The 25126-nt window shown below is 43.5% G+C and overlaps 2 protein-coding genes across 8 annotated transcripts in view; both read right to left on the bottom strand.

The window, feature by feature from the left end:
- si:ch73-242m19.1 overlaps positions 1–6940 on the bottom strand; it is a 24785-nt gene extending 17845 nt beyond the window's left edge. For 2 of the 6 annotated variants that reach the window (XM_042709753.1, XM_042709752.1), the window contains exons 1-4: positions 4180–6940; positions 2548–2661; positions 714–2131; positions 380–528 (exon numbers count right to left, since the gene is read on the bottom strand). In XM_042709753.1, coding sequence (XP_042565687.1) covers positions 380–528; positions 714–843 — 279 coding nt within the window. In that variant the 5' untranslated portion in view covers positions 844–2131; positions 2548–2661; positions 4180–6940. Of the gene's footprint in view, positions 1–379; positions 529–713; positions 2490–2547; positions 2739–4179 lie in introns of those variants that run through there. The other 4 variants (XM_042709749.1, XM_042709748.1, XM_042709750.1 and 1 more) reach the window with 4 other exon arrangements.
- Positions 6941–8637: 1697 nt separating this feature from the next.
- Positions 8638–25046, bottom strand: foxo3a (forkhead box O3A). Of its 2 annotated transcripts, XM_012822430.2 has the most exons (4): positions 24161–25046; positions 23353–24051; positions 11088–12389; positions 8638–10489 (listed from the first exon to the last, which is right to left on the bottom strand). In XM_012822430.2, exons 2-3 carry the CDS (start codon positions 23899–23901, stop codon positions 11112–11114), a joined length of 1827 nt encoding a protein of 608 aa, XP_012677884.1. In that variant the 5' UTR covers positions 23902–24051; positions 24161–25046; the 3' UTR covers positions 8638–10489; positions 11088–11111. The 2 variants fall into 2 exon arrangements, with proteins under 2 accessions (XP_012677884.1, XP_031436148.1); XM_031580288.2 differs by lacking the exons at positions 23353–24051; positions 24161–25046 and adding an exon at positions 14109–14981.
- Between the last annotated feature and the right edge of the window lie 80 nt (positions 25047–25126).

Raw genomic sequence — 25126 nt, forward strand, 5'->3', positions numbered from 1 at the left:
CAGCATGGACAAACAGACTTAAAGACACTGACACAGACCTGTGTGACTACGTATATGCACAACAATACATAGTTATTTATACACACTGATGTTTACAGTCTAAATACACCTTTTATATATTCCTAACTGCACTACCGGTACACAGTACTGCAGCCCTTCAAATATAAGTGCAATATCTGGTGAAATATCAAGAGCAATATTCTCAAGTGCAATATCCTAAAATGCAATATCTCAGCTGCTTTCTCGTAATTTCGTATTGTTTTATATCTTATTTTTATAGGTTAAACAAATATATACATTTTATATTTTATTTATTTTTTGCACTTTAAATGAGTTAGTTTGAACTCTTTCTATTCGATGGTATTATGTGTATGCATACCAATCTGAAGAGCTCCATCTCATCAGCAGGTGTCCTGAGGTCCTGAGTATCACACTGCAGCTGGAAGTGGGACACGAGGTCCTGCAGCTGCCCCTGAAACTGGTCCAGTCTCAGCATATGAACAGGAATCCCATTAGCTGAAGATACTCCTGTTGGAGATGGCGTGGAATACTCAAATCTTTCATCACAAAACCCATAGACTGTGTACACAAAGTGTCCGTCTACACTACAACCTGATACAATACAGCACAGTGAAGTTTAAAGATAAGTGAAGGTAGATTAGAAAGTATGTTTGCAGGCTCGTGACTCCTCAAGTAGATACAGTATATCGCACCTGCCAGCTGTTTAGTAGAGGAAGTAACAACATCTACTTGAGTCATTCCTGACCCCATGTCTTTCCTCTCACTTGCAGGTAGGTAATAGAGAACCTGTGTGAAAAACATCAGAGAGATCTTATTAACCATAACCACATCTTTTCCATAATACAATGTCTATAGTAAAAATGGCTCATATGAATAAATATTGAATATCCTACCATAGAATGAGGAAATCTATCCTACCATAGAATGAGGAAAAAGGACTTACGATACTGACCATTGATGCCCCTGAGGGGTTCTAAAATAATCCAAACATTTTGTCTTTAAGTGTTGACGCATCTAAAATCGAACATCTTGGATTTCAATACTTTAGCGTACAAGGCTGTTGCAGTGCTTCCGTGTGCTGATGTGAATGATGACTTTAAGTAGTTTCACCCCATTAAGCTTTGCATTTGTGGTTAATGTGTAATGCTGCACTTAATGTTCTGGAATAATGTGATTATGCCTTCCCTCTTGAGTCCAGTATGTTAGCGTGAGTTATCATTTAAGTCTGTGTTGTTTAATGCCTTAGTTTAGCTCTGCCTTCTGTTAGCGTATCTGTGCAACGTCAGTGAGTGTGTCTGTGTCAGGGTATAGGACCTGCTGTGTGTTCCCTGCTTCTGTGTGGTTCTTTGCTCGAGAGTCCCATTAATAAACAACATTCCCGGGGTCGTGTGGTGTATGGGATATGGGTGCTAGCTTTAAAACCTGAGATGTCTGCATCCGCCTCCATTCTTCTGGACTAGTTTGCCACAATATTCCCATGTCATTAGAGCATTCATAGAATCAGGATGTTCAGCAGCATGCTATATTTTCAGATCACAAATTGTCCCCATAACTTTAAGTAGTCTGTGCAGGAGTAACCTGACCACCTCAGCAACAGCAGATTATTTGAGTAATTAAATCAAACTATGATGTAAGCCTTCCTTTGAAAAACCGAGCAGTTGAGATAATTCACATGTTCATGATTAACCGCAAGAGCGGGACAACTCTCGCACCAGGAAGATTAATGAGATGATGTTGGTGCTCCAGAGAGAAGACGGACAATGATGTTAAATAACTCCTACAATAACACTGAGATATGGCAATACCTGGCTTCTTGTAAGCTGTTGATGAAATGGTCAGAGATGCCTCTATGCCTGCCAACAAACAGCTGGAGATGGATAAGTGATTATTTGCAGTAATGTGTGGATGTCTGCACCTGAAGAAAGCTGTGGATAGATTTCAGGGAATGCAGGTGGGTCACCAGCCACTGGAGGTAAATGGCCACATCTTCCTGAGAGAGTGCGATGTTAGGGCCCACTCTGCGTGTCAGGAGTCTCTCTCTGGACACGGCCAGCCTGTGTGCTCGCTGCACTGCATCTTCATATTCCTGCACTAGCAAGTCCATCTGCCCCTGAGGACGCAAACAAAAAAGATGTCTAGCAGGTAGGAGTGTGCAAATGTGTTCTCTGTGAAGGTGTGCTTTTAAGAAATTTCCACATGGTAACTTACAGTTTATTTATTTTTCACAGTTAAATGGTGCTACTTTATAATTATTAGGTTTGCATTGGGGAGTCGCCTACTTCCTACTGTGACTGTGAGGATATTCTGTATTTTCATTGTTTCATTGTTTCTCTTTTACAAAGCAACAATAACACCAGATTTCAAAGTAAAAATGTTATACTAGGCCCATGGTTTCAAACCTTGTTCTGAGGTAGACAGAGCTATGTGTATAGGTGCTGATTAATCCCAGTTTTTTAGATACAAGTAGGGGGGGGGGGGGGGGGTACTAAGCAACAACCGCTTCACCTTTTACTTGTCATGGTTTACCTTGTACAAAGGATACAGTAGTTCTAATACTGTGGAGTGGCGAAAGAATCTCCTCCACCTCAACATTAGCAGGTGCTTGCATTGAGTCAACTGATGGGAGCGGTCCAAGTAGTGCTGGATGGAAAGTTGTTTACATTCATGTAATATGAGCAAATATATATGATAAGAATAAATATGAGCAGCAAATATACAACCCCAAATCAGAAAAAGTTGGGACGGTATGTTAAATTAAAATTAAAACTGAAAACAGTGATTTGTAAATTCTCTTTGACCTGTATTACATTGAAAACAATACAACAGCACATTATTTGATGTTTAACCTCATGAATGTTATTGTTTTTTCAAAATAAACACTTAATTCAGTTAAGTGCTTGCAACATATTTAAAAAAAAGTTGGGACAGTAAAGCATCACTTTATAATGTTGCCAATCCTTTTCGCAACACTTAAAAGACGTTTAGGGACTGAAGACACCAAGTGAGGATGCGTTTCAGGTGTAACTTTGTCCCATTCTTCCTGCAAACAAGTCTTAAGGTGTGCAACGGTACGGGGTCTTCGTTGTCGCATTTCGCGTTTCAAAATGCGCCACACATTCTCTTTTGGGAATAAGTCAGGACTGCAGGCAGGCCAGTCCAGCACCATCTTCTTCAGCCATGCCTTTGAAATGTGTGCAGAAAGTGCTTTTGCATTGTCTTGTTGAAATATGCATGGGCTTCCCTAGAAAGGATGTCGTCTTGAAGGCAGCATATGTTGCTCCAAAATCTCTATGTACTTTTCAGCATTAGTGGGGTCATCACAGAAGTGTGTTACCTTTGCCAAGGGCACTGACACAACCCCATACCATGACAGACCCTAGCTTTTGGACTTGTTGCTGGTAACAGTCTGGATGGTCCTTTTCTTCTTTGGTCCGGAGCACACGGCGTCCATTTCTTAATAAAAAGACCTGAAATACTGATTCGTCTGACCACAATATATGTTTCCACTGTGTGATGGTCCATCCCAGATGCCTCCGAGCCCAGGGAAGTCGACGGCGCTTCTGGACACGGTTAACAAGAGGCTTCCTTTTGGCACAGTTAAGTTTTAACTGGCATTTGTGGATGTACAGTAACTACGTATTGTAGTGCTTGACAGAGGTTTGCCAAAGTAGTCCTGAGCCCATGTGATTATATCGCTTATAGATGAATGACGGTTCTTGATGCAGTGCCGTCTAAGGATCGGCGATCACCCTTGTTCAGGTTAGTCTTGCGCCCTTGCCTTTTACGCACTGAAATTCCTCCAGATTCCTTGAATCTTTTAATTATGCTATGCACCGTGGAGGGTAAAATATCCAAATCCCTTCCTATCTTTGAGAAACATTGTTTTTAAACATTTAAATTATTTGCTCACGCGATACCGTCCCAACTTTTTCTGATTTGAGGTTGTACCTAATACATTTGTTCAAACTGAGTACCAGTCATGAGCTCATTCACTCCAAAAAACAGTTCACAACTTGTTTCATGTTTCAGTTATGTTTACACTATGACAGTTATGCAGATTATACAGTAAGAACCTTGAAATAATTGGTCAACAATCTACCTTATTCACTCTAACATCTGACCCAAGCCTGTGAGAGGTAAATTACTTCCACTCCTCACCTGGTGCAGCAGAAGAGGAAGACTCTCAGGTGTGTATTCCCGATTGATACAGCTCTCCAGCTCATGCTGAATGATCTCAGTCTGTGACACCTGAGGTCGTGCAGCAGGGACCTATTACGCATGCCACATTTGACGGACAACCAGAATAAAAATAGATGTTCAAAATAATGGGTCATAACAATTCCAAACACCATTTTGGCATAATAGACACGTTTCCATCTAGAGCATACATTCCACTAACCTGCAGGAGTCTTTTAAGACTATGTTCTCTCTCCACGCGGAAATAAGAAATGTCTTTGGGAATCAGAACGGAGCTATAATGATAATAATAGAAATATTATGTGTGGCACTAACTGGACATAATTAGGTATTCAACGAACATATTCGATAACCTGTCAACTCCCCCATTGTGTTTGACCATACCAGTATGATTTTGTAGTAGTTCCCTGAAGAAATACGTTCTCTGCGATTTCTGTTCGAAGTGCATCCAACTGAGCGGCCAGCTCTGACTCAATCTGCTCCACGCACACCGATGCGGACACTTTGTAGGTCCTGGTTCTGGACATGGCTACGTTCAAATTCTAAGAGGAAACGTGGTCACACTGTATATTTGCTAAACCTGCCTTAAAATTGTTCAAATTGTGAAAGTGCTTGTCAAAGCAAAGCGTGGGCCTACTCTGTTTTACCTTCCCACTAATGAGCAGAACCTCAGTGTTTCACTGCTACTGTCCCGCGCGCTTCCAAAGTGGTGTTTTCTACAGAGTATCCATGGCAACCACTTAACAGCAAGCCACCATGAATGAAGTTAGTTCTCTCGAGCTTTAAATTGGAACTGGATGTTCGCGAATGCTTTCTCAGTCTGTTTTCGATGCAACTTCTTTATTTCTTTACCTGAAGTTGAAGAAACACATTTGGTCACCTTTCACATTATCATAATTAATCACTGTTTTTAGTTAATGGAACACTTTTTTTTCCTACCACCACTGACATGGACATAGACAATGTATAAAACATCTGAATTTATTTAGGCTATAACATTTCAGACAGGCAAAAATGTATAGCCTACAGTCTCACCAACATAGCATACCTACACAATAGCGTGGACTCCCACTGAAGGACTCAATTAGACTGCAGTAGACAAACTACTGTCTCTGTGCTGTTAATGGAAGCATCCCTCACTATCTGGGTTTCCATCCAACTCATTCGCATATTGTAAGCGCTTCATGAAGATTCAGCTAAAGAAAATGCGAGAGTCTGCGCGTTTCCATTCGCTGCGTATTGCTAATAAAACTGGACACACTCCTAATCAAGGGAGGAGTTCTGAACTGCTGTAGCCTAAGGTTGTCAGGGCAACTTAAACGTACCTAATAAAATTGCAACAAATGCGAATTTATGCAAATAAATCCGTTTGCATCTACCTTAGTCGCATTATAGGCTACTCTGCAAATCATGAGTTAATCCACCCCCCACCCGCGCTCGATTTCTTTACTGGATTTAGAAGAGTTTATGCGAATTTCAAGCATGCACACTCCGGATTTCCTGTTGGAATAATCCGAATTTGTATTAAAAGTTGGATGGAAACCCATGGGAGCCATATTGTTGCGACAGCTACTGTCTGAAACCAGTAGCCACCTAATGGACAATTTAGAGGTAGTGGCCTAAGGTGCTTGGAGACTTTTACAGAGAACTGTCTGGGCGTGGTGGTCACAGAGTAAGAACCTACTCTACTATACAGCCTTAAAATAATTAGAGGACAATGCATGGACTTTAACTCACCTCACATATGGGAGCTACCTTTAAAAAATGGACATTGGTTGGTAGCGCTCTGCTGTGGAATCCAACATTCTCTTGAGTTTACAGAAAAAGTTTACAAAGAGTTTACAAACAAAATAAAAAAAAAACTCTCCAGTTAGTCCGAAACTGCGGTGCCTCTTTGACTAAAAAGCCTCAAAGGGGCGCTGCTGTGCTGCGATGACAGAGGAATATTATCCGCACATTACAATCGGATTATAACAGAGAATGCTGCTTGGATATCAGTGGATGGTGAGTCTGTGCATACAGCGGTAAATACGAGCAGTTATCTTTTCACGGTCAGGTTAATTTAATGGTACATGATTGGCCTATATGACTAGCTCAAGTGTTTCCTTTCTGTTCTTGTGGTTTTTGATTTATCAGACATGGTAGAGCTGGGGCCGTCATCACACCCACACCGAGTGTATTAAACGCTGCAAAAAATATCAACAAATACACGACCATAGATGACAACATTAAAATGAAAAGCCATGTTATACGATTGTTTATCTAAGAGTTTTTTTTTTGTATTATTATTATTATAAGACCAGTGCTGCTCTCTGTAAAATTATGCAGATTAAAGCATTGCCTCTCAATTTTTTGATGGAATATTTTAAAAATAAATCCAGTCCCTAAAAAGAGATTTCTGCTGGATTATTACGCATTTATTTAGAAACCCTGTCTGCACATATTTTCAGAGAACTCTGAAAACCATTACCTTTGCCCTACATTGCATCAGATTCTGTATTCTAATTGTTTCAGTTTGGTATGTTTAGTATTTAATTTTTTTAATAATAATAACATGAACATATTCTGAAGGTTGTATAATGACATTATGATCAATCAAAAGGTTAATTCTTTCTATACAAAGAATATCCTCCAAATATGATGCCTGTATTTAGTTTTGATAAAAGGTGGAGTTTGATTAGGCTATTTCTTGTTCAATGAGCAGTGGCTTGAAATAATGTAGCAAAAATGTATAATAATAATGTAATAAATAATGTAGCAAAAATGTAATAATGGAGGTAATATCATTTCTTCCACGTCTAGAGGATTTAAATAGCACACCATTCCCAATTCACTTAGATACAGGAAAAATTATTGGTTCACTGCAAAGGTTGCCAGTATCCAATAAGAGATCATCACTAAGGTATGATCCAACCAATGGCTGTGCAAGGACATATGGCCCGCTTTGATTCCATTGTCATTGGGGGAGGGAGACATTCAGCACAGCCTTAATTTCCATAGGATACTGCCACTAAAGGGAATTGCTAGTGAAGTTAATGTCTTCCCCTTCTCACAGAAAAATACACATTAGTGTAATATAATTAAATATCAGCACTGGATTGCACATAAGAATACTCAACCCAAAGTCAGCTGTGTGTGTGTGTCTTCACTTACATGCACTGCAGCAGGGATTACAGTCTTGTTGCAGGCTGCCTCCTTCGTGCACTGGGTTTCCTTGGTAACCATATCCTTGCATGCTGTCTCTTGACATTATGGGTGTGAGGTATGTGATGGTGGCCAAATGGATAAAGGTGTCCCTCCGCACAGCTCCAACCCATCAGGGAACACAATGCCACACTCAGCATGCCAGCAACATCTTTCCTGCCTGATTTCTTTTTTTCTTCAATGCATAACCTTAATCATTCCTGTTGACGACTTGACAGTAGCTTGTCACCCATCTACCGCTAATTGGGGACAGAGCGGAAAAGCAGGTACATTTTGGTTTGATCCAAATCACACAGGTGATGCAGCTGAAAGGAGAATGTCAATGTCAAATGCACCATCAGTAACAAGCTACGGGACGCAGCCTCCACAGGAGGAAACAGGAGTCAGGGCCCCAGGTCTAAGGCACAATGGCGTGATCAGAGAGTGTGACTAACACGGGAGAGGAAACACGAGAAGAAGAAGACATCAATAGATGCTGGAGAAGATCACTTCACCTTACCGAGTTACAGAATAACGTGTAAGATGTGGTTTCAATTGTACAGGAGCAATGTGATGCAATGTCACAAATTCAGTCACCTGCATTAGATTAATCCTAAATCATTAGTGATGAAATATGGCATGCCTGTCAACATATAGCATCCACTATATAATAATACAGTATATAGCATAAATGAAAACCATTCAAATACAAACCATTCAAATCCCATTCTGACAAAATAGCTCTGATGAATTACTAATGTGTGATATAAATTCAAAGCTAGGGATTTAAGTCTTTATCTAGTTATCCATGTGTATATCTTGCCTCAATCAGCACAATTGTTATCTTCTCAGTCTACTGCAATAAAAACCTAAAACCACAGCAAGACACAAAATACCCAGCTCGGGGCTCGGGGCTTGGCACATGCTGCAAGTGTCTGTGGCTAATAAAGTGTTAAGTTAATCATGGCTTTAGGTATAGTCTAGACCCAGACTCAGCATTTTGTACAGCTGTCAAAGAAACAGCACAGTAGGTAAAATGGCCCAATAGAAATGTGTCAGGACTGGACTTTGTGAGACACAACAATCAGCCATGTTGAGTCTGGGTCCGGATTAAATAGTCTTGAGAACAGTTGAGTCAGCACTGTTGAAATATCTGTCACCAGGTATCCCAAATGACCGTGTCCCCCACCTCCCCCCCCCACAAAAAAAAAAGAACAGTCAACAAAGGAAACTTGCTATGGCATAGTCTGTTAGACTTCCTGAATGCTCAGCCAAACTTTATTTACATGCCAGTCTGGGGCAGACTACAAGACCATTTATAGTAGGGAGGGGGGGGGGGGGGTCACAAATGATTCACACTAACCTACATCAGTGAGAAAGATCGAACATGGACAGTCATGGCTCTAGGCATGAATGTGACTCATAACAAGGAGCTTCCTGACTTTTTATTTCTCATATCGCATGTCAGCCAGGACATATGGTACAAACTGTACTGCACACAGACAAGAAGCATGGAATGGGCTGGCAAAATGGCTGATGGGATTGGGAGGAGGAGGTTAAAATAAACAAGAAGAGAAAGGAGCCCGTGATAAAAACATTTTGGGGAGTTAAGCTTGGAGAGTGCTTGTTCAAAATGTTGGCAACTGAGGGCCACTACTGTCTGCAGGTGACTGCTTTCATTCTTTGTTCAAAATAATAATGCTGAAGTAGATGATATATTTTAATAATTATTCTTAAGGTTTTGCTCTCAAAGTGATGCTCCAAAGGAAGTATTTTACACCACTGAGTGTACCTGGAGTTCCAAAGGATGTTTGTAATACATTATGTGACATTTCTGCTACAGCCTTACAGGCTTGCGTGATTTGGTTGCCTCGCACGGTCATAACATTTGGCAACATACAGTACAAGACACTGTAGTGGGTGTTTATTCAGTGCACGGCCCATCCGACATGTCATACCCATGCAAAGTCTTACTATATACTGCATGGTGGATTGAAAACACTGTTTAGCACCTGTCATAATACAGACACAAACACGTGTGCATGTGTCTATGTTGTGTGTCTTTGTGTACAAAGATAAGGTGAAGGAAGGACCCAAGTGGCAAGATGCACCTTTGCAAGCAGTTGTAGATCACATTTCATTGGAGTTATTAACACTGCATGATGGCTATCTTCAGATGGTTAACAATCTCTTTTAAAAAAACTAAAGAAAAAAAAAAGACCTTCACACTATTAAATAAAATGCCTCGTAACCCTGAACGCAAACGTTCAGCAACCCTGGCTGTTGCCCTGTTTGTTTTCTCTGTGTAGCGAGCTCCAGGAAACAGCTCCTCAGATGAGTTTCTCAGACTCGCACGCCTACAGTCTATGACACGGGGAGAACAAAGGAGAACACACAGCCACCGAGGGTTGTGAACCACTGGCCTCAATGACTACATTTTGGAGGGAGCCCTATACACTGGGGAGGGCAAGGAGCAGGGGGGGCGGGCAAAAATATATATTTTTTTCATGGGAGTCCAAAAGAGCGTTTCTTGAAATGTTAACATGGAATGCAACAAGGTTGCTTCAGAGCCTAATATATGGAGGAGGGAGAATGGTGTTATTAAAACTATAACATTTCATAGATAAGAACACTAAATAGATCAAAACACGTCACAATTGTTTTTTTCCACGGTACAGTGAGGAAGGTCAGGGGTACATCATGATGACCATTTCATTTCATTTTGTTTTCTTTTTTTTCCTTTTTCATAACAAAATCTTGTGTGTGTTTATGTGTGTGTGTGTGTGTGTGTGTGTGTGTGTGTGTGTGTGTGTTTGTTGTTGTGTGCCTGTGTGTGTAATTTTGGTGTAATGGACCAGGGAATGGTAAAAGAACATGATTGCATAATTACAACTTCTCTTGCGGTTTGGGCATGGGAACTCAGTGAGAGCTTCTTCAAGTATCCTTTGTATTATTAGAGTGTCTTTGCTGGGTGAAGACAATGGTAACATTCTCTGGATTTTGTTCAGTAAACAGGCCATCGGCCTCACGGAGCAGATAGCTGGTTTGGCAAACGACGTGGAGTTGGTTCTCCTGTCAACTTAAAGATCTGCACAGAGAAAGGACACAGAGAAAGGACAAGAGACTCAACATATTATTCTGAAATGAAAAGGTCTGGTAAACTCCAAACTTTACTGTCACATTTTACAGGACCATCATATCATCAAGTTAGAGAATCCAGAATTATCATGTACAGTTCAAAGGTGTTCATATTGAATGGTTGATATGCAGTCACCCTTTATCTCATTTGTGCGAATTTGTCCAGTCAGAATCACTTATTTAAAAAGGATTACTCTGATTCACACTCCCATTACCTACAGACTGAAATCCATGCCTTTCATCTGACAAGAAAACACTGCAAAAATCCAGGAAATCCACTGCAAAGCATGCCAAAAAAAAGCACAAGATTGTATGAGATGGACTATTTTATCAGTGACTCAGTCTTACGGTTCCTTTTTTTTACTGTAGATTTCCAGCACTGCATAACATACTTGAGAGTGAAATCCTTTGTCACTAAGCCATCAAATGGATCTCTTTCATATCCCCTCAGCAAATTCTTTGCAAATGTTTCATAGGATACCCTATGAATAACCATTCAACCCTATAACAGCTCTATCTCATGTAGGGAGCACCAGACATGATCTCACCTGCTTCGCTTGGCTTGGAGGGCTTTAGCCTGGCACCCAGCTCTGGGACGTGGAGCCCTTGGCCCTGGAGAAGCTGCCTGCATTCAAGTTGGCGTTGTTCTGTGCGGAGACCACGTTGGAGCCGGAGTCAAAGCTGAGATCCAGGCTGTCGGCCTCCATCAGCTCGCCGCGCAGGATGGCGTCCATGTCGCAGTCCAGGCTACCGTTGAAAACATCCAGTCCCAGGTCTGCCTGGAAGCGGTCCTGAGGGGTTAGGCTGCCGTTGAGGCCTGACAGGAGGGAAGGGTCGGCAGTGCCGGGGTGGGCCAAGGGGCGAAGCTGCTGCTGCTGCTGTTGCTGGTGAGGCTGCTGCTTCGCCGGGTCTCCGTTGAGGCCCCGCCAGCCCTGTGTGCCGTTGAGGCCAGGAGCGCCCGGCTGGTTGGACAGCATGGGGTCGTTGTTGCGGAGCAGCATGGCGCAGCGGCGGGAGTTCTGCGAGGTGACAGCTGTGCTGGCCTGTGAGATGAGCGGGTCCGAGTGCGTCAGCAGGATCTCGCTGCAGTCACGGGCATCGCTCTCCAGCAGCTCCTGCAGGGTCTGGCCGCCGTAGGGCGACAGGCTGGGGAAAGACGCCTGCTTGTTCTCCTGGATGGTCTGCATGGGCGACTGGCGCAGGGTGGGGCCGAACATGGGCGAGGGGCAGCCGAACGTGAACACGGAGTCGTGCTCGTCGCCGCCCTCTGGGTCGCCCGGCGACTGCTGCTGCGTGGCAGTCAGACTGATGTCGTCCAGAAGGTCGTTCATCAGGCCGTCGTTCAGGTTGATGGTGCCAGCGAGGTCGGCGAGGCACGGCAGCTCACTGAGGCCCCCTGCTGATGGGGAGAGGCTGCTGGGGCTGGAGTAGAGCATGGGCGAGAGCGGCGAGTCCTCATCGGCACACTCGTCGAGCTCGGGGTTGGCCAGGATGGGCGAGAGCCTGCCGCTGATGGTGCTGGCGTTGGAGTTGGTCCGCGAGCGGAAGTCCGTCCAGGCGTCCAGCTCGTCGCTGCTCCGCGAGGCGGGGCTCCCGGCCCAGCGGGCCAGCCCGGTCGCATCTGCTCCGCCCTCCTGGGCGGCCTGCAGCGCCGCCTTCTTCTTGGCGGCCCGGCCTCGGGCGCTCTTCGTGTACTTGTTGCCGTTGTCCATGGAGACGGCGCGCCGTCGCGGTGCTTTGCCACCTTTGCCACCCTCGGGGTTGACCATCCACCAGGAGCTCTTGCCGGTTCCCTCATTTTGGACTCGCACAAACCTGCTGTGCAGAGACAGGTTGTGCCGGATGGAGTTCTGAAACAAAAGGAGGAGTTCAGGACTTACTGTGCTGTTCTGTATGGTAATACACTGTACCCACTGACTCTTCAAGAACTACTTGACTACTATAAAGCACTCATTAAGCCTTCATCTGAAAGAAAAGCAACAGCACTGGTCCATACCGAAAACCAATCCTGAGATGCCAGCCTTTACTAGACCTTGTTAGTCATAATCAGCGGTTTCATTCATGTGATTGCTTCCAGTGAGTCATTAGGTAATGTAGTAACAATTTTGCACAATGGGGCATCCATTTAAGACTTACATAAACTCTGACTGAATAGCAGTGAGGCTGCAACACAGAGATCAACAGAGAATTACACAAGCCTTCATACATCTGGCACTCAGACCTCCTTCTCCAGGCCCCTGGAGCAGAACAGAACAGCCTGAATGTGTGAGATTTTAGAAATGCTCTCTCAGTCTATCCAGTCTACCCACAATGCCATGCTGTCAACATAGGCCTTATATACTCAGGACTCGCATCAGGCCCTCAAAAGGTGTTCAGTTGTTCTTTTGCACTCATCTTAGAACTTTTGCTATGGTATAGTATAAAAACTAGGTTCTCCATATACTTTTGAGGCATTTTAGGTCATTTAATCCATGGCTTTCCTACATCCTCTGAAACAGAAGGCCACTTTATTTTGAACACTCAGCAAGAATATCATAGGTAACTCCCTTAACACTTTAACAGAAACAATTCAGACCCCAAGGCGAAACACTATCCTTATGAACATGACACAAGCACTCAGAAGAGTTTCGTACAGAAGAGCCGCAGGTACAGTGATCGTCTTATTCTAGGGTGACACTAGAACACAACCAAAGAACGTTACTACCACACAATCCAAAATGAGCCATCCTTGAGCTTGCCATCCATCACAGAAAAGATAACAGAACAATTTTCTGCACTATAATCCATTACATGCCAAACGGCACTTAAAGAGGTGAGATGATAATGACCATTAGTCTTGCTTTGTGTGTAGATTTGAGTTCCAGCCATAAACCAACTTAAACAGGCTTAATAAATGTCCTCACTGTATGATCAAAATCTGTCTGATTGTAATCGCCTGTTCAGTCCTTGGCTCACAAACATGAACTTGTTCTGGAATATGATAGGACCTGACAGTGACACATTACTGCCTAACGCAACCTATTCTAGAATATGAGACAGCATGAGGCCACACAGGAGTTATTGAACAGAACAGAGGATATGCATTGACTATACTTTCCCGCCAAAATACACCCTCTTGGAGTCTTGGTTGGACTGAGTGACAAAACATGCTGCGATATGGCAAGGGAAGCTGTGAAACAAACAACGGCTTAAATTAAAGGTGTTTGGACTGTGATCCTTACAATCTACCAAAGAACCAGTGGTCCATGGACATTGACATGTGGCCAGGAATCGGGTTTCCATACATTTAGGCCTATATGTACTCGACTTTCATGATAAGTCTCCAGAATTCCTGAATAAAACAGACAATTATTTACACTCAACATTAAAAACTTAGTGTTTAAAAAAATTCCAGCTACACCACTTGCCTTACTTATTCAGTGGCTGAGAGTAAGTAAGGCTTTAAGGGGGGGGGGGGGGGTATGAAAGCGCACGCACCACTGTAAAGGAAATGAATGCGCTGTTTTTTAACACAAGACGAAACGCGAGCATCATTGCAAAAACGGAATGCGGCACATTAATCATCTTACCTCAATTGCGTTGTTTTCATAATCATAGTCATAGTAGTCGTAAGCCATAGTTGTAATTCAAATTCTCTATTAGTTGGACAGCCCTATGAATGCGTGTTTACTAAAACCGTAGCAATGTAATCGGTCAAGTTGTTACAGTTCAACTAGATGTGTTTTTAAACGTGGCCATTCAGTAAGTTAGTCTTTCTGCTGCTACTCAGTGGGCGGAACAGCAGTGACTTAGGCCTCCTGTGACGTCATATGCACCCCCTCGATAGGTCAGCATTCAGCACTCTTTTTTTAGTTTGGTTTGTTTTGTTTTGTTGAGGGAGGATCTCAGTGGAGGTCTTTGTCTACAGCCACAACCCCCATGGCCTCTGGAGAACTGGCCTTTGTGTCTGCAGAGACCAGAGAACATGCCTGATAAGCTAATGAACTCAGCTCTTAGGACAAGGTTCTTCACATACGTATAGACCTGCACTATAGATCTATAAATAAAATCACATTTCACATGTCTTTATCCATAGAGCTACTCCAGGTGATGAATGTAAAATAATACAGAAATACTGCAGAAGGCTCAGTCCAGATTCTTCCTTTATTTTAATTACTTGTTAGTCATGGAAATCATGTTCTGAAAAGTAGAAAATATATTAACCAAAAAATAAAATAAAAAATAATCATGTAACATCAGATTAGGGAATGGGTTTGTGTGGGTGTTCCTCACAACTGCCTAAAAATATGACATGCCTACATTAGAGTTATGGGTCAATTGCAAGTTAAGAACTGGAGTAAAAACCAATAGTAGAAGCAGAACAATTTGCAAAACCAGTAGCAATTATGTGGTCTGAAGAACCTGGAATGCAACCACGAGCAGAGATGAGAATAGAGAAGCCATGACCCAGTGACCTGGTATGGTTTTGCAAGAGAGAAAGAATACTAATTTAGTAATTCAGTTTCAATTTATGGTATCCAAGAGCTTTGATAAACAAATGGGTTTCTGAGGTTACGCAACAGCACACGCACTCTCTCTCTCACACTCACACACACAGTCAGACATTTTCTGCCCTCTTTGCAGAAAGATCAGCCAGGGTCAACAGTAACCAAAAGCACCCACTCGCGGGCACACACACACACACACACACACACAGCCTTACACAATGCAGGTGCAGAATGTTTAGGAGCTTTCTCGAATCCAAGCTTCCCCCTATTGTTTTTCTCAACAGGGGGGTGTTCCATTCACTGTGCAAAACACATATTAGCAAAGTTGAAGTCTAAAGGTTTAGATGACCCTTTGACCTGTCAGGGTCACGTATTCCAATTTTTACGGCTTTAAGCGTTGGCCTTTAAGGCCTAGAATTGTAATTGTTCAGTGACGAAGTTTAATGTTCACTGAGCAATGAATACTTTCTAGTTCCTGACAACCAATTAGAATTCAAACTAATTTCAGAGTGAATATCAGTGTTAACCTAATGGAGGACAAGGGCAACCCAATGGGTCACTGACAGAGAAGGCGGTCTTGCCAGATTCTGAGGTAATTTTAGATGTTTAATTGAAAGATTTCAGTTTTAGCAGAGACCAGGCCTGTTCTTCACTGCAGCTGAATTAACATTTTCAGAGGACACATATTTAACATGGCAGATATGTGCCTGCATCCAGGGACAATAGATTTTTTTTTGGTACCACGTCCACATGAAGAAATGCCCAAAGAATGACATTCTCACTGTAGCCCAAATACTGAATTGCTTCACAAGGCAAAAAGTTCCCAAAGATTACAAACAAAAGTAGGTATGGCCACCTTTAAGAGAAATGTGGTCGATGTTCCAATTCAGGCTAGGCCAACACTGGCATTTTTGGAAAGTGAGGATAAGTGTTAAACAACTTGCCCTTTATTTTGTCATATTCAAACTACAAGGACACACAACGGCAGGGTTGAACATAATACTTGCTGCATGAGATTTAATTTATACTGGTAATTGATGAAACAACTCTTTTGGGGACAGCTTGGGAGTATTTATTTGTTTGTGCAAACCTCTGCACCACACAGTTCTTCAATGAGGATGCCATCTGTTTCAACAAGCTGTCTTTATCGACACCAGGGAACAGTGTATGACCGGTAGTAGAATAACATCTAATAACTATATGACTGAAATGTCTTATCCTTGTAGATTACTGTTACTAAACTAAAGATGGTCAACATCTAAATGATAGTAACCTTTATATTCTATTAGGCATACATGACAGTGACAAATGACAAGGCAAATCTACTTTAAAAATGGAACCAGAAGCACCAGTACAGCTTGTTTGATAATAAACAAATACTTGTATTTGTAATATACAAATCCTGAATGTCATTTACATATGTAGACTATATTATAGTCATCATCAAACAGCACCAGATGTTTATAAAACCCTGCGTACGGAAGCAGTGTAGAAGTAGCCACTAGATAAGTGTGCCGTTTATGTGTTAGCCAACCATTACGGCACAGTCACACATGGAAGTGCTCAGGCAGCGATGAAGCAGCAGGCAGAGAGCCAGCTTAAGCTGTGGAGCAGGAAAGGAGGACCTGCAACAGTGCTCCGCGCCAGCAGCTTCAGCGGAGCTCCGGCCAACAGCACTCGGCCCAGTACAGTGTGTTCTGGAGCCGGGGGTCAGGGACAAAGGGTGTGGACCCATTGGTAAAAGGTCAACAAGAACAACTGGGATGCAAGTCGTCTGCAGACATCCTGATATTCTTGCCTAAAGTTTTTCCACATAATGTCATTTTTAAGCAGACATTTCTATCCAATGTGATAAGCCTGTGGTACAGTGAAGGCATTTCTTTCTGCCTATTAGGTTACAACATGGTGACTATATGAACAGTAAAAGTGGAAAATAAGTGTTAATCTGATTTTGGACTAATTGTCTCATTAACAAATGTACCTGCCAGTATTTATTACCGCAGAGCTAAACAATGTTTACCCGACTGACCAAATCAGGACTGGCACAACCCATCCTTAAGGGCAGCATTTTTCAGAATGAAAAGGTCTCTCAGGGACCCATCTTTCCTCCAGCCTATTTTCCTGTCAGCAGGGGGAGGTCTGTGGTACCACACGAAGGATGTTCTGAGCCATGTGCAAAATGAAAGGGTTGGACTCTTAAAGCACTGAGGCAGAAGTAACCAGATGAGGATCGTGCTGCAGACTTCAAAAGACAGCATCTCAGCCCAGGACCCTGCAGCACAACGCAGTCTGTGATCGCCCTGGTTGGCCCACTGCAGCACAGGACAGCGCTCTGTAGCCCCATCACAAGAGCAGAGCCCATCTTGCAGGAGAAGCCTGCTAACAAGGTTGAATGCTAAAAAAGAAGCCTCATCAATACTCCTCTTATTTGTAAGTGGATGTGTACATTTCAGACCCTTTCCACACGACTGCAGATTCAACTGAAAAAGGGCTTCTGTGTTCTATTCACTTCCATGCAAAAATGTGTAGGATGTGAAGAATGATCTGTATGCCTGAGTTTTCATCCTTGGCTGCAAGCTTAAGTTGGACGACCTCTGACCTTTATGCATAACGCTAATGTGTTTGATCAACAGAGTTCAAATTCAAACAGAGGGGAACACAGAGGAAGCTCTCATGGTCTTTATATTTTTCCAAAATGATTTCACGCTATTGTAGTGGGAATGGGATGTATACATTTGTTCTCTTTTTGGCTTCTTCACACTTCTTACTCATAACATTTAGCACATGACCACCAAAACACATAAACATGCTGTTTTTTTTTACAAAACGCTGACCTTTATCATCCTGTGGTAAGCTCCTGACAGTCATGCTACCTAAATCCTGCTCTCCCAATAACACATCCATTACTTCATTTCACTTCACTGAAATATTGTGGGTGCTATCTGTTTTGTTTGCTCATTTGCAGTTAAATATTGGATTGTACCATGTTGACTCAGCATTCCTGCACACAAGACATATGGATGTTGTATTCCTTTTGTTCATTTGGCCTATTTACTGGAGTACACAGACTTCGAAATAATGGAAATAATGTACATTTTGTAGCTCAGTGTACATTGGGTTACATGGTCATAGTTCATAAGTCAAATGAGGGCAACCTTAAGGGTATTTGGTGCACAACTGGTAGTGCTGGTTTGGTGAAATATACACCAGCTTAAAAACACCAGCACCATTTTATACTGATCACACCGGCCAATGGTACAAGCCAACAAGACTTCACACACACCATCAATTGGGCTGTTTCACCAGAGCCGACCACAGACCTCTTTGTGGCCATCTTTAGCCTGCCCGTAGCGAGCGCAGTGGCTCACAATAGCCACATGCTTAATCTGCTGGTGCTTCTAAGCAGTGCTGGAGTTTCCAGCTTTCCACTGTGGGGATTTCCACCGTGACCTTTGTGCTAGTTCACCCACTGCACAGCAGCTGGGAGAATGTGAGTGAGTGGGAGAGAGACCAGCAGCAATAATGCATCACTGCACATAGTTCCCAGCTTCCCAACAACTGCGTGCTAGCGACCCCCGATCACTAGCCTGACTCCACCCTGTGGGTGAACGCGATGACCTGTGGACGTGGAGCTCGAGAGAAAGGCTCTACGTCAAGCCAATTACTGGCCCTTTAATCCCCAGGGGTTGTACTTCAGCAGTCAGCCCGGTTACACGTACCATAGCCCATTGTCAATGGCTAAAACAGGCAGCCATTTCTCCTGGCTTGAGCCGGCAGGATTGATTGGATTGGGCAACTGGACACAGGCACCCTAGATGCAGTGCAATTTATTAGCTTACACATCCCCCAATTACAGGAGTTGGAAAACAAAGACTATTCCGATGCTCACAAACTCATTGACTATACAAGGTACTGATATGGTGGGAGCCATTGTTCAGCTGATAATTTCCTATCCTATCTAATATCTGGCTCAAGAGATCAATGACAGGCATGCCTATTTGACAGTATGTTTCAATGAATGACATAATTGCCAAAGATGATTGTTTTCAGTTTTTCTCTTCCAAATTCCAAACACTCTCAGAAACTATATTCCACACTCTCCTCGCCGATGAAGGCTGTCCACGTTAGCGCAGTCAGTGCGGTGCGTTCTACCCGAGCCCAGCTGGCACTGTGCCACGGCAGGGCAGAACAGAACAGAGGTGGAGCTGTGGCTCCAACAATAAGAGGCCTTTCACCGCAGCCATGAGTTCATCTTCTGCCCGCTCCCTGACCAACAGGGCCCGGGTCACACCACCGCCACAAAGAATCCACTAATCTTCAACCAACATGTCTGCACGCGAAAAACAAGACAGGGAGTCACTGTTTCAGAACAGGACTGAAAAAATAAACAAAGACATAAAAAACATCACAGAGATACTGAGTCCTGATTGGTTGGCAAGCCACCAATGTCCAAACAGTCCACACAGATCCTGAGCACTAAGCCAAGAGCTCCTCTCGCTAAAAGGGCAAGCCTTGAGTGATTGCTGCAAGTCTTGCTCCATATTTCTGCCTTAGAACAGAGCATCTGGCGGGGGGTTGTTTTGTAGTGTTTAACTGTAGTTGCCATGCTGTTTTTACTTGCACTTTTAATTTTAATTGTTTTGTTATTTGTTTGCTCCTGTTTTAAATTGTAAAGCGTCCTTGAGTGACATGAAAGGCGCTGTGAAATAAAATGTATTATTATTATTATTATTAACTCAGAAACACATCCAATTCTACAGCCTTCTCAGCCCTCTGGACTTAGAGTTTCCCAGATTAAAGATACATCTTTCTTTGTCCAGAGGCCTGGTGCTGTTGAATCAGACCTTGTTCTGAAGTCCTGTTACACTAAGACATACAACTTGAGAAAAATCTTACTCTTTTGGACTGAGGTAATGGCACTGCATATCTGACATAAGTGATATGTCATGTAAGTACAGTACAGGATAAAGTATGCAGTGCTACGTGAGCACAGGGCAAGCTCTCATAGCTCTAAATACAGCCTATAACACCAACATATCTGTGCATGGCAGCCTTAGATTAAGGCAATGATCTGATTAATATCAAGCTTTCTGGGGGATCTGACATCTACTGCATGCAAAATGAAATGGTGTCCTCATTTTATGGCCAAAAAGAAGTGCTTGTATGCATGTAAATGCATGCTACGCCCTTAGCAACAGCAATGGTCAACTGGCAAATATGCACCTTCTGCACACCAAGTATTTTCTAAATCATTTTACTATTTCTGTTTCTCACAATAGTACAATTGTTTTAGCACCATTATATATTATACACTTCTGCCTAAGTACTGCATGGCCATACAACCACATATGGCCATAGGTTAAAAGAAAATGATTTAGATTTCCAACTGAACCATTCAGCATGCCGCATTTTATCGGACACTAATAGAAACAGATTAAATATAATAATTAGCAGTCTAAATTCATTGTTCTGAAAGAGGTCGCGATCTCGTTGTATCTGTTATCTAAAACCTTCCTTGTCTCTTTGTGCCTCTCTCTTTTTCTGTCTCTCCTCCTCTCTGCTGCAGCCCTCTCTAAGCCAAGCCCCTCTCAGGGAAGGGCTGGCGTTCTGCCAGTTCACACAAAGCCAGATCCTAGAGTCAAACAGCAAGCTTCTCTCTCTCTCCCCCTCTCACTCTCACACACACTCACACTGACCTACATAGTTTCCAGTCAGCTGATTGATCCTTGTGCTAGAGCTGCCAGCCAATGGAAAGTGGAGGTGGGGTGCACAAGAGCCAATTACATGACAGATGCTGATGAAAACCTCATGCTGATTTTAAGTTTGTATTTTTTTTTTTCTCTGTCTCTCCCTCCCTCCCTTCCTTCCTTCACTTCATCGTAGTGGGGCGTGGGTTTAGAAGAGCAGGCGGGCTCTGATGCAGCAGAGTGAGCACTGGGAGGGGTGTCTCTGGGCCCCCTAGTCCTCCTAGCAACAATGCACACTCTCTCTCCTTCTGTCTTCTATCCATACTGCTCTGCAGCTAGCATGAGCAGCACTCCAGGCACCGTGCAATTTCTCTCATTTTCTTTAATAGCTGACGATGAAGGATTGCATTTGAGAGTATACACACACATCTGGATTGACCGCCCTTGCCACCCCCAGCCCCTTCTCTGCCTTGGTGGCAGGGAAGCCATAGTGTTCAGAAGAGCCGTGTGTGTGTACAAAGCCATAGTGTTCAAAAGAGCCGTGTGTGTACAAAGCAAATAAATCAGAAGGGCCCCATGTTTTCATTTCCGCTATGTTTGTTTGTTTTTGCTGAGACGGGACATTCTCTTGTTCTGCAAAACGAATCTCCATCTCTCCCGACCATACACTCTTCCCCCCCCACACTCAACACACACAGAGACGTACAAACACATTTTCACCTCGTAGCCGTCCTCTGCCCAGCGGGATTACAAACCTATTTCAAGAGCATCTCTCTCTCTCTCTCTCTCTCTCTCGCACACACGCGCACACACGCACACACACACACACACACACACACACACACACACTTTCTCAACCCCCCTCTTTCATTCAAATCCAGCCAAGGCCAGCGCATTCATTAGATGTGATTCCATGACGAGTGAATTGGTTTTCCAGGCCAGGATAATCCCTGAACCCGAACAGCGCCAGTAGAGACGAGCATAGTGAAAGGTCTTTGCAAACACACTCACGTGCTCGGGAAAACCAGCACACACAGCAACGTTGACACATTAAACACACACAGGAAAATGTATGTCACCTAAATATAGAACACTGGCAAATCTCACAAATAACAAATAGAAAAAAGATTACAATTCACATTTTAGAGAAAAGCCATTCAGCAGAAATATCACTCTTAAAATAATAAAAAAAAAAATATTATGTTAATGCAGGCAAATTATTGAAATATGAGTCTGGTTACATAATTAATGAAATTTTCTGTATTTTTGTACAGTAATGTCAACTATAATCAACACTGATTGCGTTGTTCGGAGTACTGAATGTAAAATAATTATTATCATAATTTGTCACCATTCATATTAATTGAAACTAATCATGTAGGACATGTTCTGATTGGATCAGAATGGGTTCCTAAGCTGGGGGGGGGGGGGGGATCACATGCCAGGTCATGAGGGGTACAGCTGCCCTTTGTGTAACACTTGTTAACTTGATGCTGTTTTTCCAGCAGAAATCTTGATTGAATGGATGGGTGGGATGGATGGATGCACATGCACTGGGGTAGGTACAGACATGGGAAGAGAGAATTCTTTATGCATGGGGACGATCCAATCAGAAGGAAAATACATCACTGTAACTCTGCATTAGACACAAGCCACTAACACCAAAACACAAACAGATGCCTAAAGCAGCACTGTAGCGGAGCCTTTTCTTAGCAGACCTCGACAGTCATACACACAGAAAAGGAACACAAACATCCACCGATCACTCCACCTAACTGATCTAGAGACAGTTATCCCTACTAATGCAGCAGCTATGCTAGTGGATTATGATATAATATAGTGTAACACAAATAGCTCAGACGTCATACTGATAAGAAAGCCTGATGTTGTGCTAGTGTGCAGAAGTGACGGCACTCAGCAACTCTGGATCTGATACTCGAGGCCACATGATTTCTGATACACTTTCAGTACATCACATGTAAGTGATGTATCCAACACGGTCTGTACAAACACTGAGATCTAAAGGAAAATACCACAGAATATACAGCATGGTCTTAGCTGCTGAAACAGTCTCACAGGGCTCTGTTTCACCACTAACTGGCCTGATAAGAAGCAATATGTCAGCATGCAGTGGCATGGTGGCAGCCAGGGTCTAAGGCCAGCCTCACAGGGAATGGTGCCAGGGGTAAGGGCAGGGGCATGTGGTGACCACAGAGGACCGTCAGCTGTCACCCTGCTCCTTCCTCTTATCTAACATTCTTTAAACGCCCAGTCTCACCCAGTCCTATCAGCCACCCCCAGTTACCGTCTCACCAGCTGCTAATCAACCTGGCCTCCCTTTCAATGACTGAAGTGACATCTGAGGAGAATCACTGGCAGACCTACAGTACTTGCATTTTAGACTCCACCTTGGTTAGCCTGGTTCTAAAAAGGTACTCGTTTTGACTACTGCTGCAACATTGGTTTTCACAGGTGTGCTGAACTTCATGTGTAATGTTTTGCGAAAACAGAGTTTCACCACCTGCAGTCTGAGACACACTGATTGATGCATAATTTGTCAAAGACCAGCTCTATTACGCCAGATTTTGTTTCAGTTCCACGACTACTCTGCGTGTGAGGAAAGTGCACAAAAAGCTCACCTTCCAGCCTGCGGAGCTGTTGCTGTCGCCTTTGTCCTTGAAATACGCCACTGATCTGACCATCCAATCATAGATTTGGGCCAAAGTCAACCGCTTCTCGGGCGAGCTCTCGATAGCCTGAGTGATGAGATCCGCGTACGAGTAATTGCCCCAGGCATTTCTACGTGCAGAGGACTTCCTTGGCTGGGCTACCAAGCCATTCACACTTGTCTCACTGCTTGCCGTGGACAAGGGCTGAGAGGATACTGGAAAGCCATCGAGTTCCTTGTCCTTGGAAGTGGTCTTAAGTCGCACAACAGGGGTAGCATGGTCCCCCTCTGAAGTGTCCGTTTCTCTCGAGATATCGTTGGCACTGTGACCCGCACAACTGTCAGTGACGGTGTCATCTTCCTCCTCGGGAATAATCTCGGTCGATTCGGGTTTCCCTGTATCGGACTCCGGTCGCGGGAGAGGCCACGTACAGGACCTCGGTCTTTTCTGTGGCTCAAAATCCGGATCTATCATGACGTCCAAAGTGTTGCCATGTTCATTGTTTGACATCTCAGCCATGTTCTCCCCACTCTTTGCCTTCTCTGAGCTAGAGTTTGATCATTCAAATAACTAGATTGGAAGCTTATCCAGTTGCATTCCATTAATGAGCTTAATTTGTATAGTTACCTGTCTAGGATGCTTCTAGCCTTGGTGTGCAGTGTCAATGCCCTGGATAGTAGAATGAAACAATTTCACGTATAAGAACCAAGTTAACAGACAATGGACATATTTTCCAGATCATTGGTACTGGTCTACACTTTCCATGCAGTCCTGCTACCTGATGTTTAGCTAACTCCACGTGCCCGCCCAGTTGATTGCTCCAGCATCAGTGGTAGCGAACGCACACAAGAATAACTTTAAATACGTTCCTCAGAAATACTTTTGGACGACTCAGCAGCAGTGATGCAATGCTGGAGGGTTTTTAACGCGACAAAGTATCACAAAATATGATAAGGCTCAAGAGCAGAAAAAACAACTAGCCTAAATCAAAACACTTCAACGTTAAGCCTGAGTATGATCATTTTGAAATGCATGGTACACTCAGTGACAGAGAACGTGCCCTTAATATGGATACAGTCATTCAGAATGCAGCTGCCATCTTGACAATTTCCTTTTCAAGTCGTTTTATCCAGCCCGAGTGGGGAGTCGTCAGCTCCCAATTCCAGACCTTGATAATCTGTAGGCTGAGCAAGGGCTTCAGTAAGGACGTCAGAACCTCCACCCAGCGAGTCCTCCGAGGTGCTATAATCACATTTTGCGTGCGCAGGTTCATCGAAATATCTCATCTCCGCCGATTCACAAAGAGACAGGAGCCTTTTCTCTGTTCTGCAGCTAACTAGTTAGCCCCTGCATCCTGAGCGATCCGATGCAAGCGGAGCCTCGCTCTCGTGCCTCCGCCTGCCTTCGCTTGGACTACGCGAAGCTCTGCAGTCGCTGGCTACGGAAGACAGACCTGCCCCCTAGATTACATGGGTGGCATAGCCTTTTAAAGAGACACAATCCCCATGGATGGACAGTGTGTGTGCGCGCCTGGAGACTGCAGAGCTCAGCAGTTTTTGTCCTCCCTCCCCGAGAGGAGGTGGATCTATTTATCTACATTTTGTTTGTAAACGTAGGCCATGACGGCTGCGTCTCCACAATTCATGCGTTTCCGCACTAGGAAATGTCAGCAACGCATTCCCCTACCTATTACAAGGACAGCTGGGAAGTATAGATACAGATACAGGCCTACAACACTCTTACA

The sequence above is a fragment of the Clupea harengus genome, chromosome 14 (genome assembly GCF_900700415.2).
Source record: "Clupea harengus chromosome 14, Ch_v2.0.2, whole genome shotgun sequence".
Taxonomy (NCBI): domain Eukaryota; kingdom Metazoa; phylum Chordata; class Actinopteri; order Clupeiformes; family Clupeidae; genus Clupea; species Clupea harengus.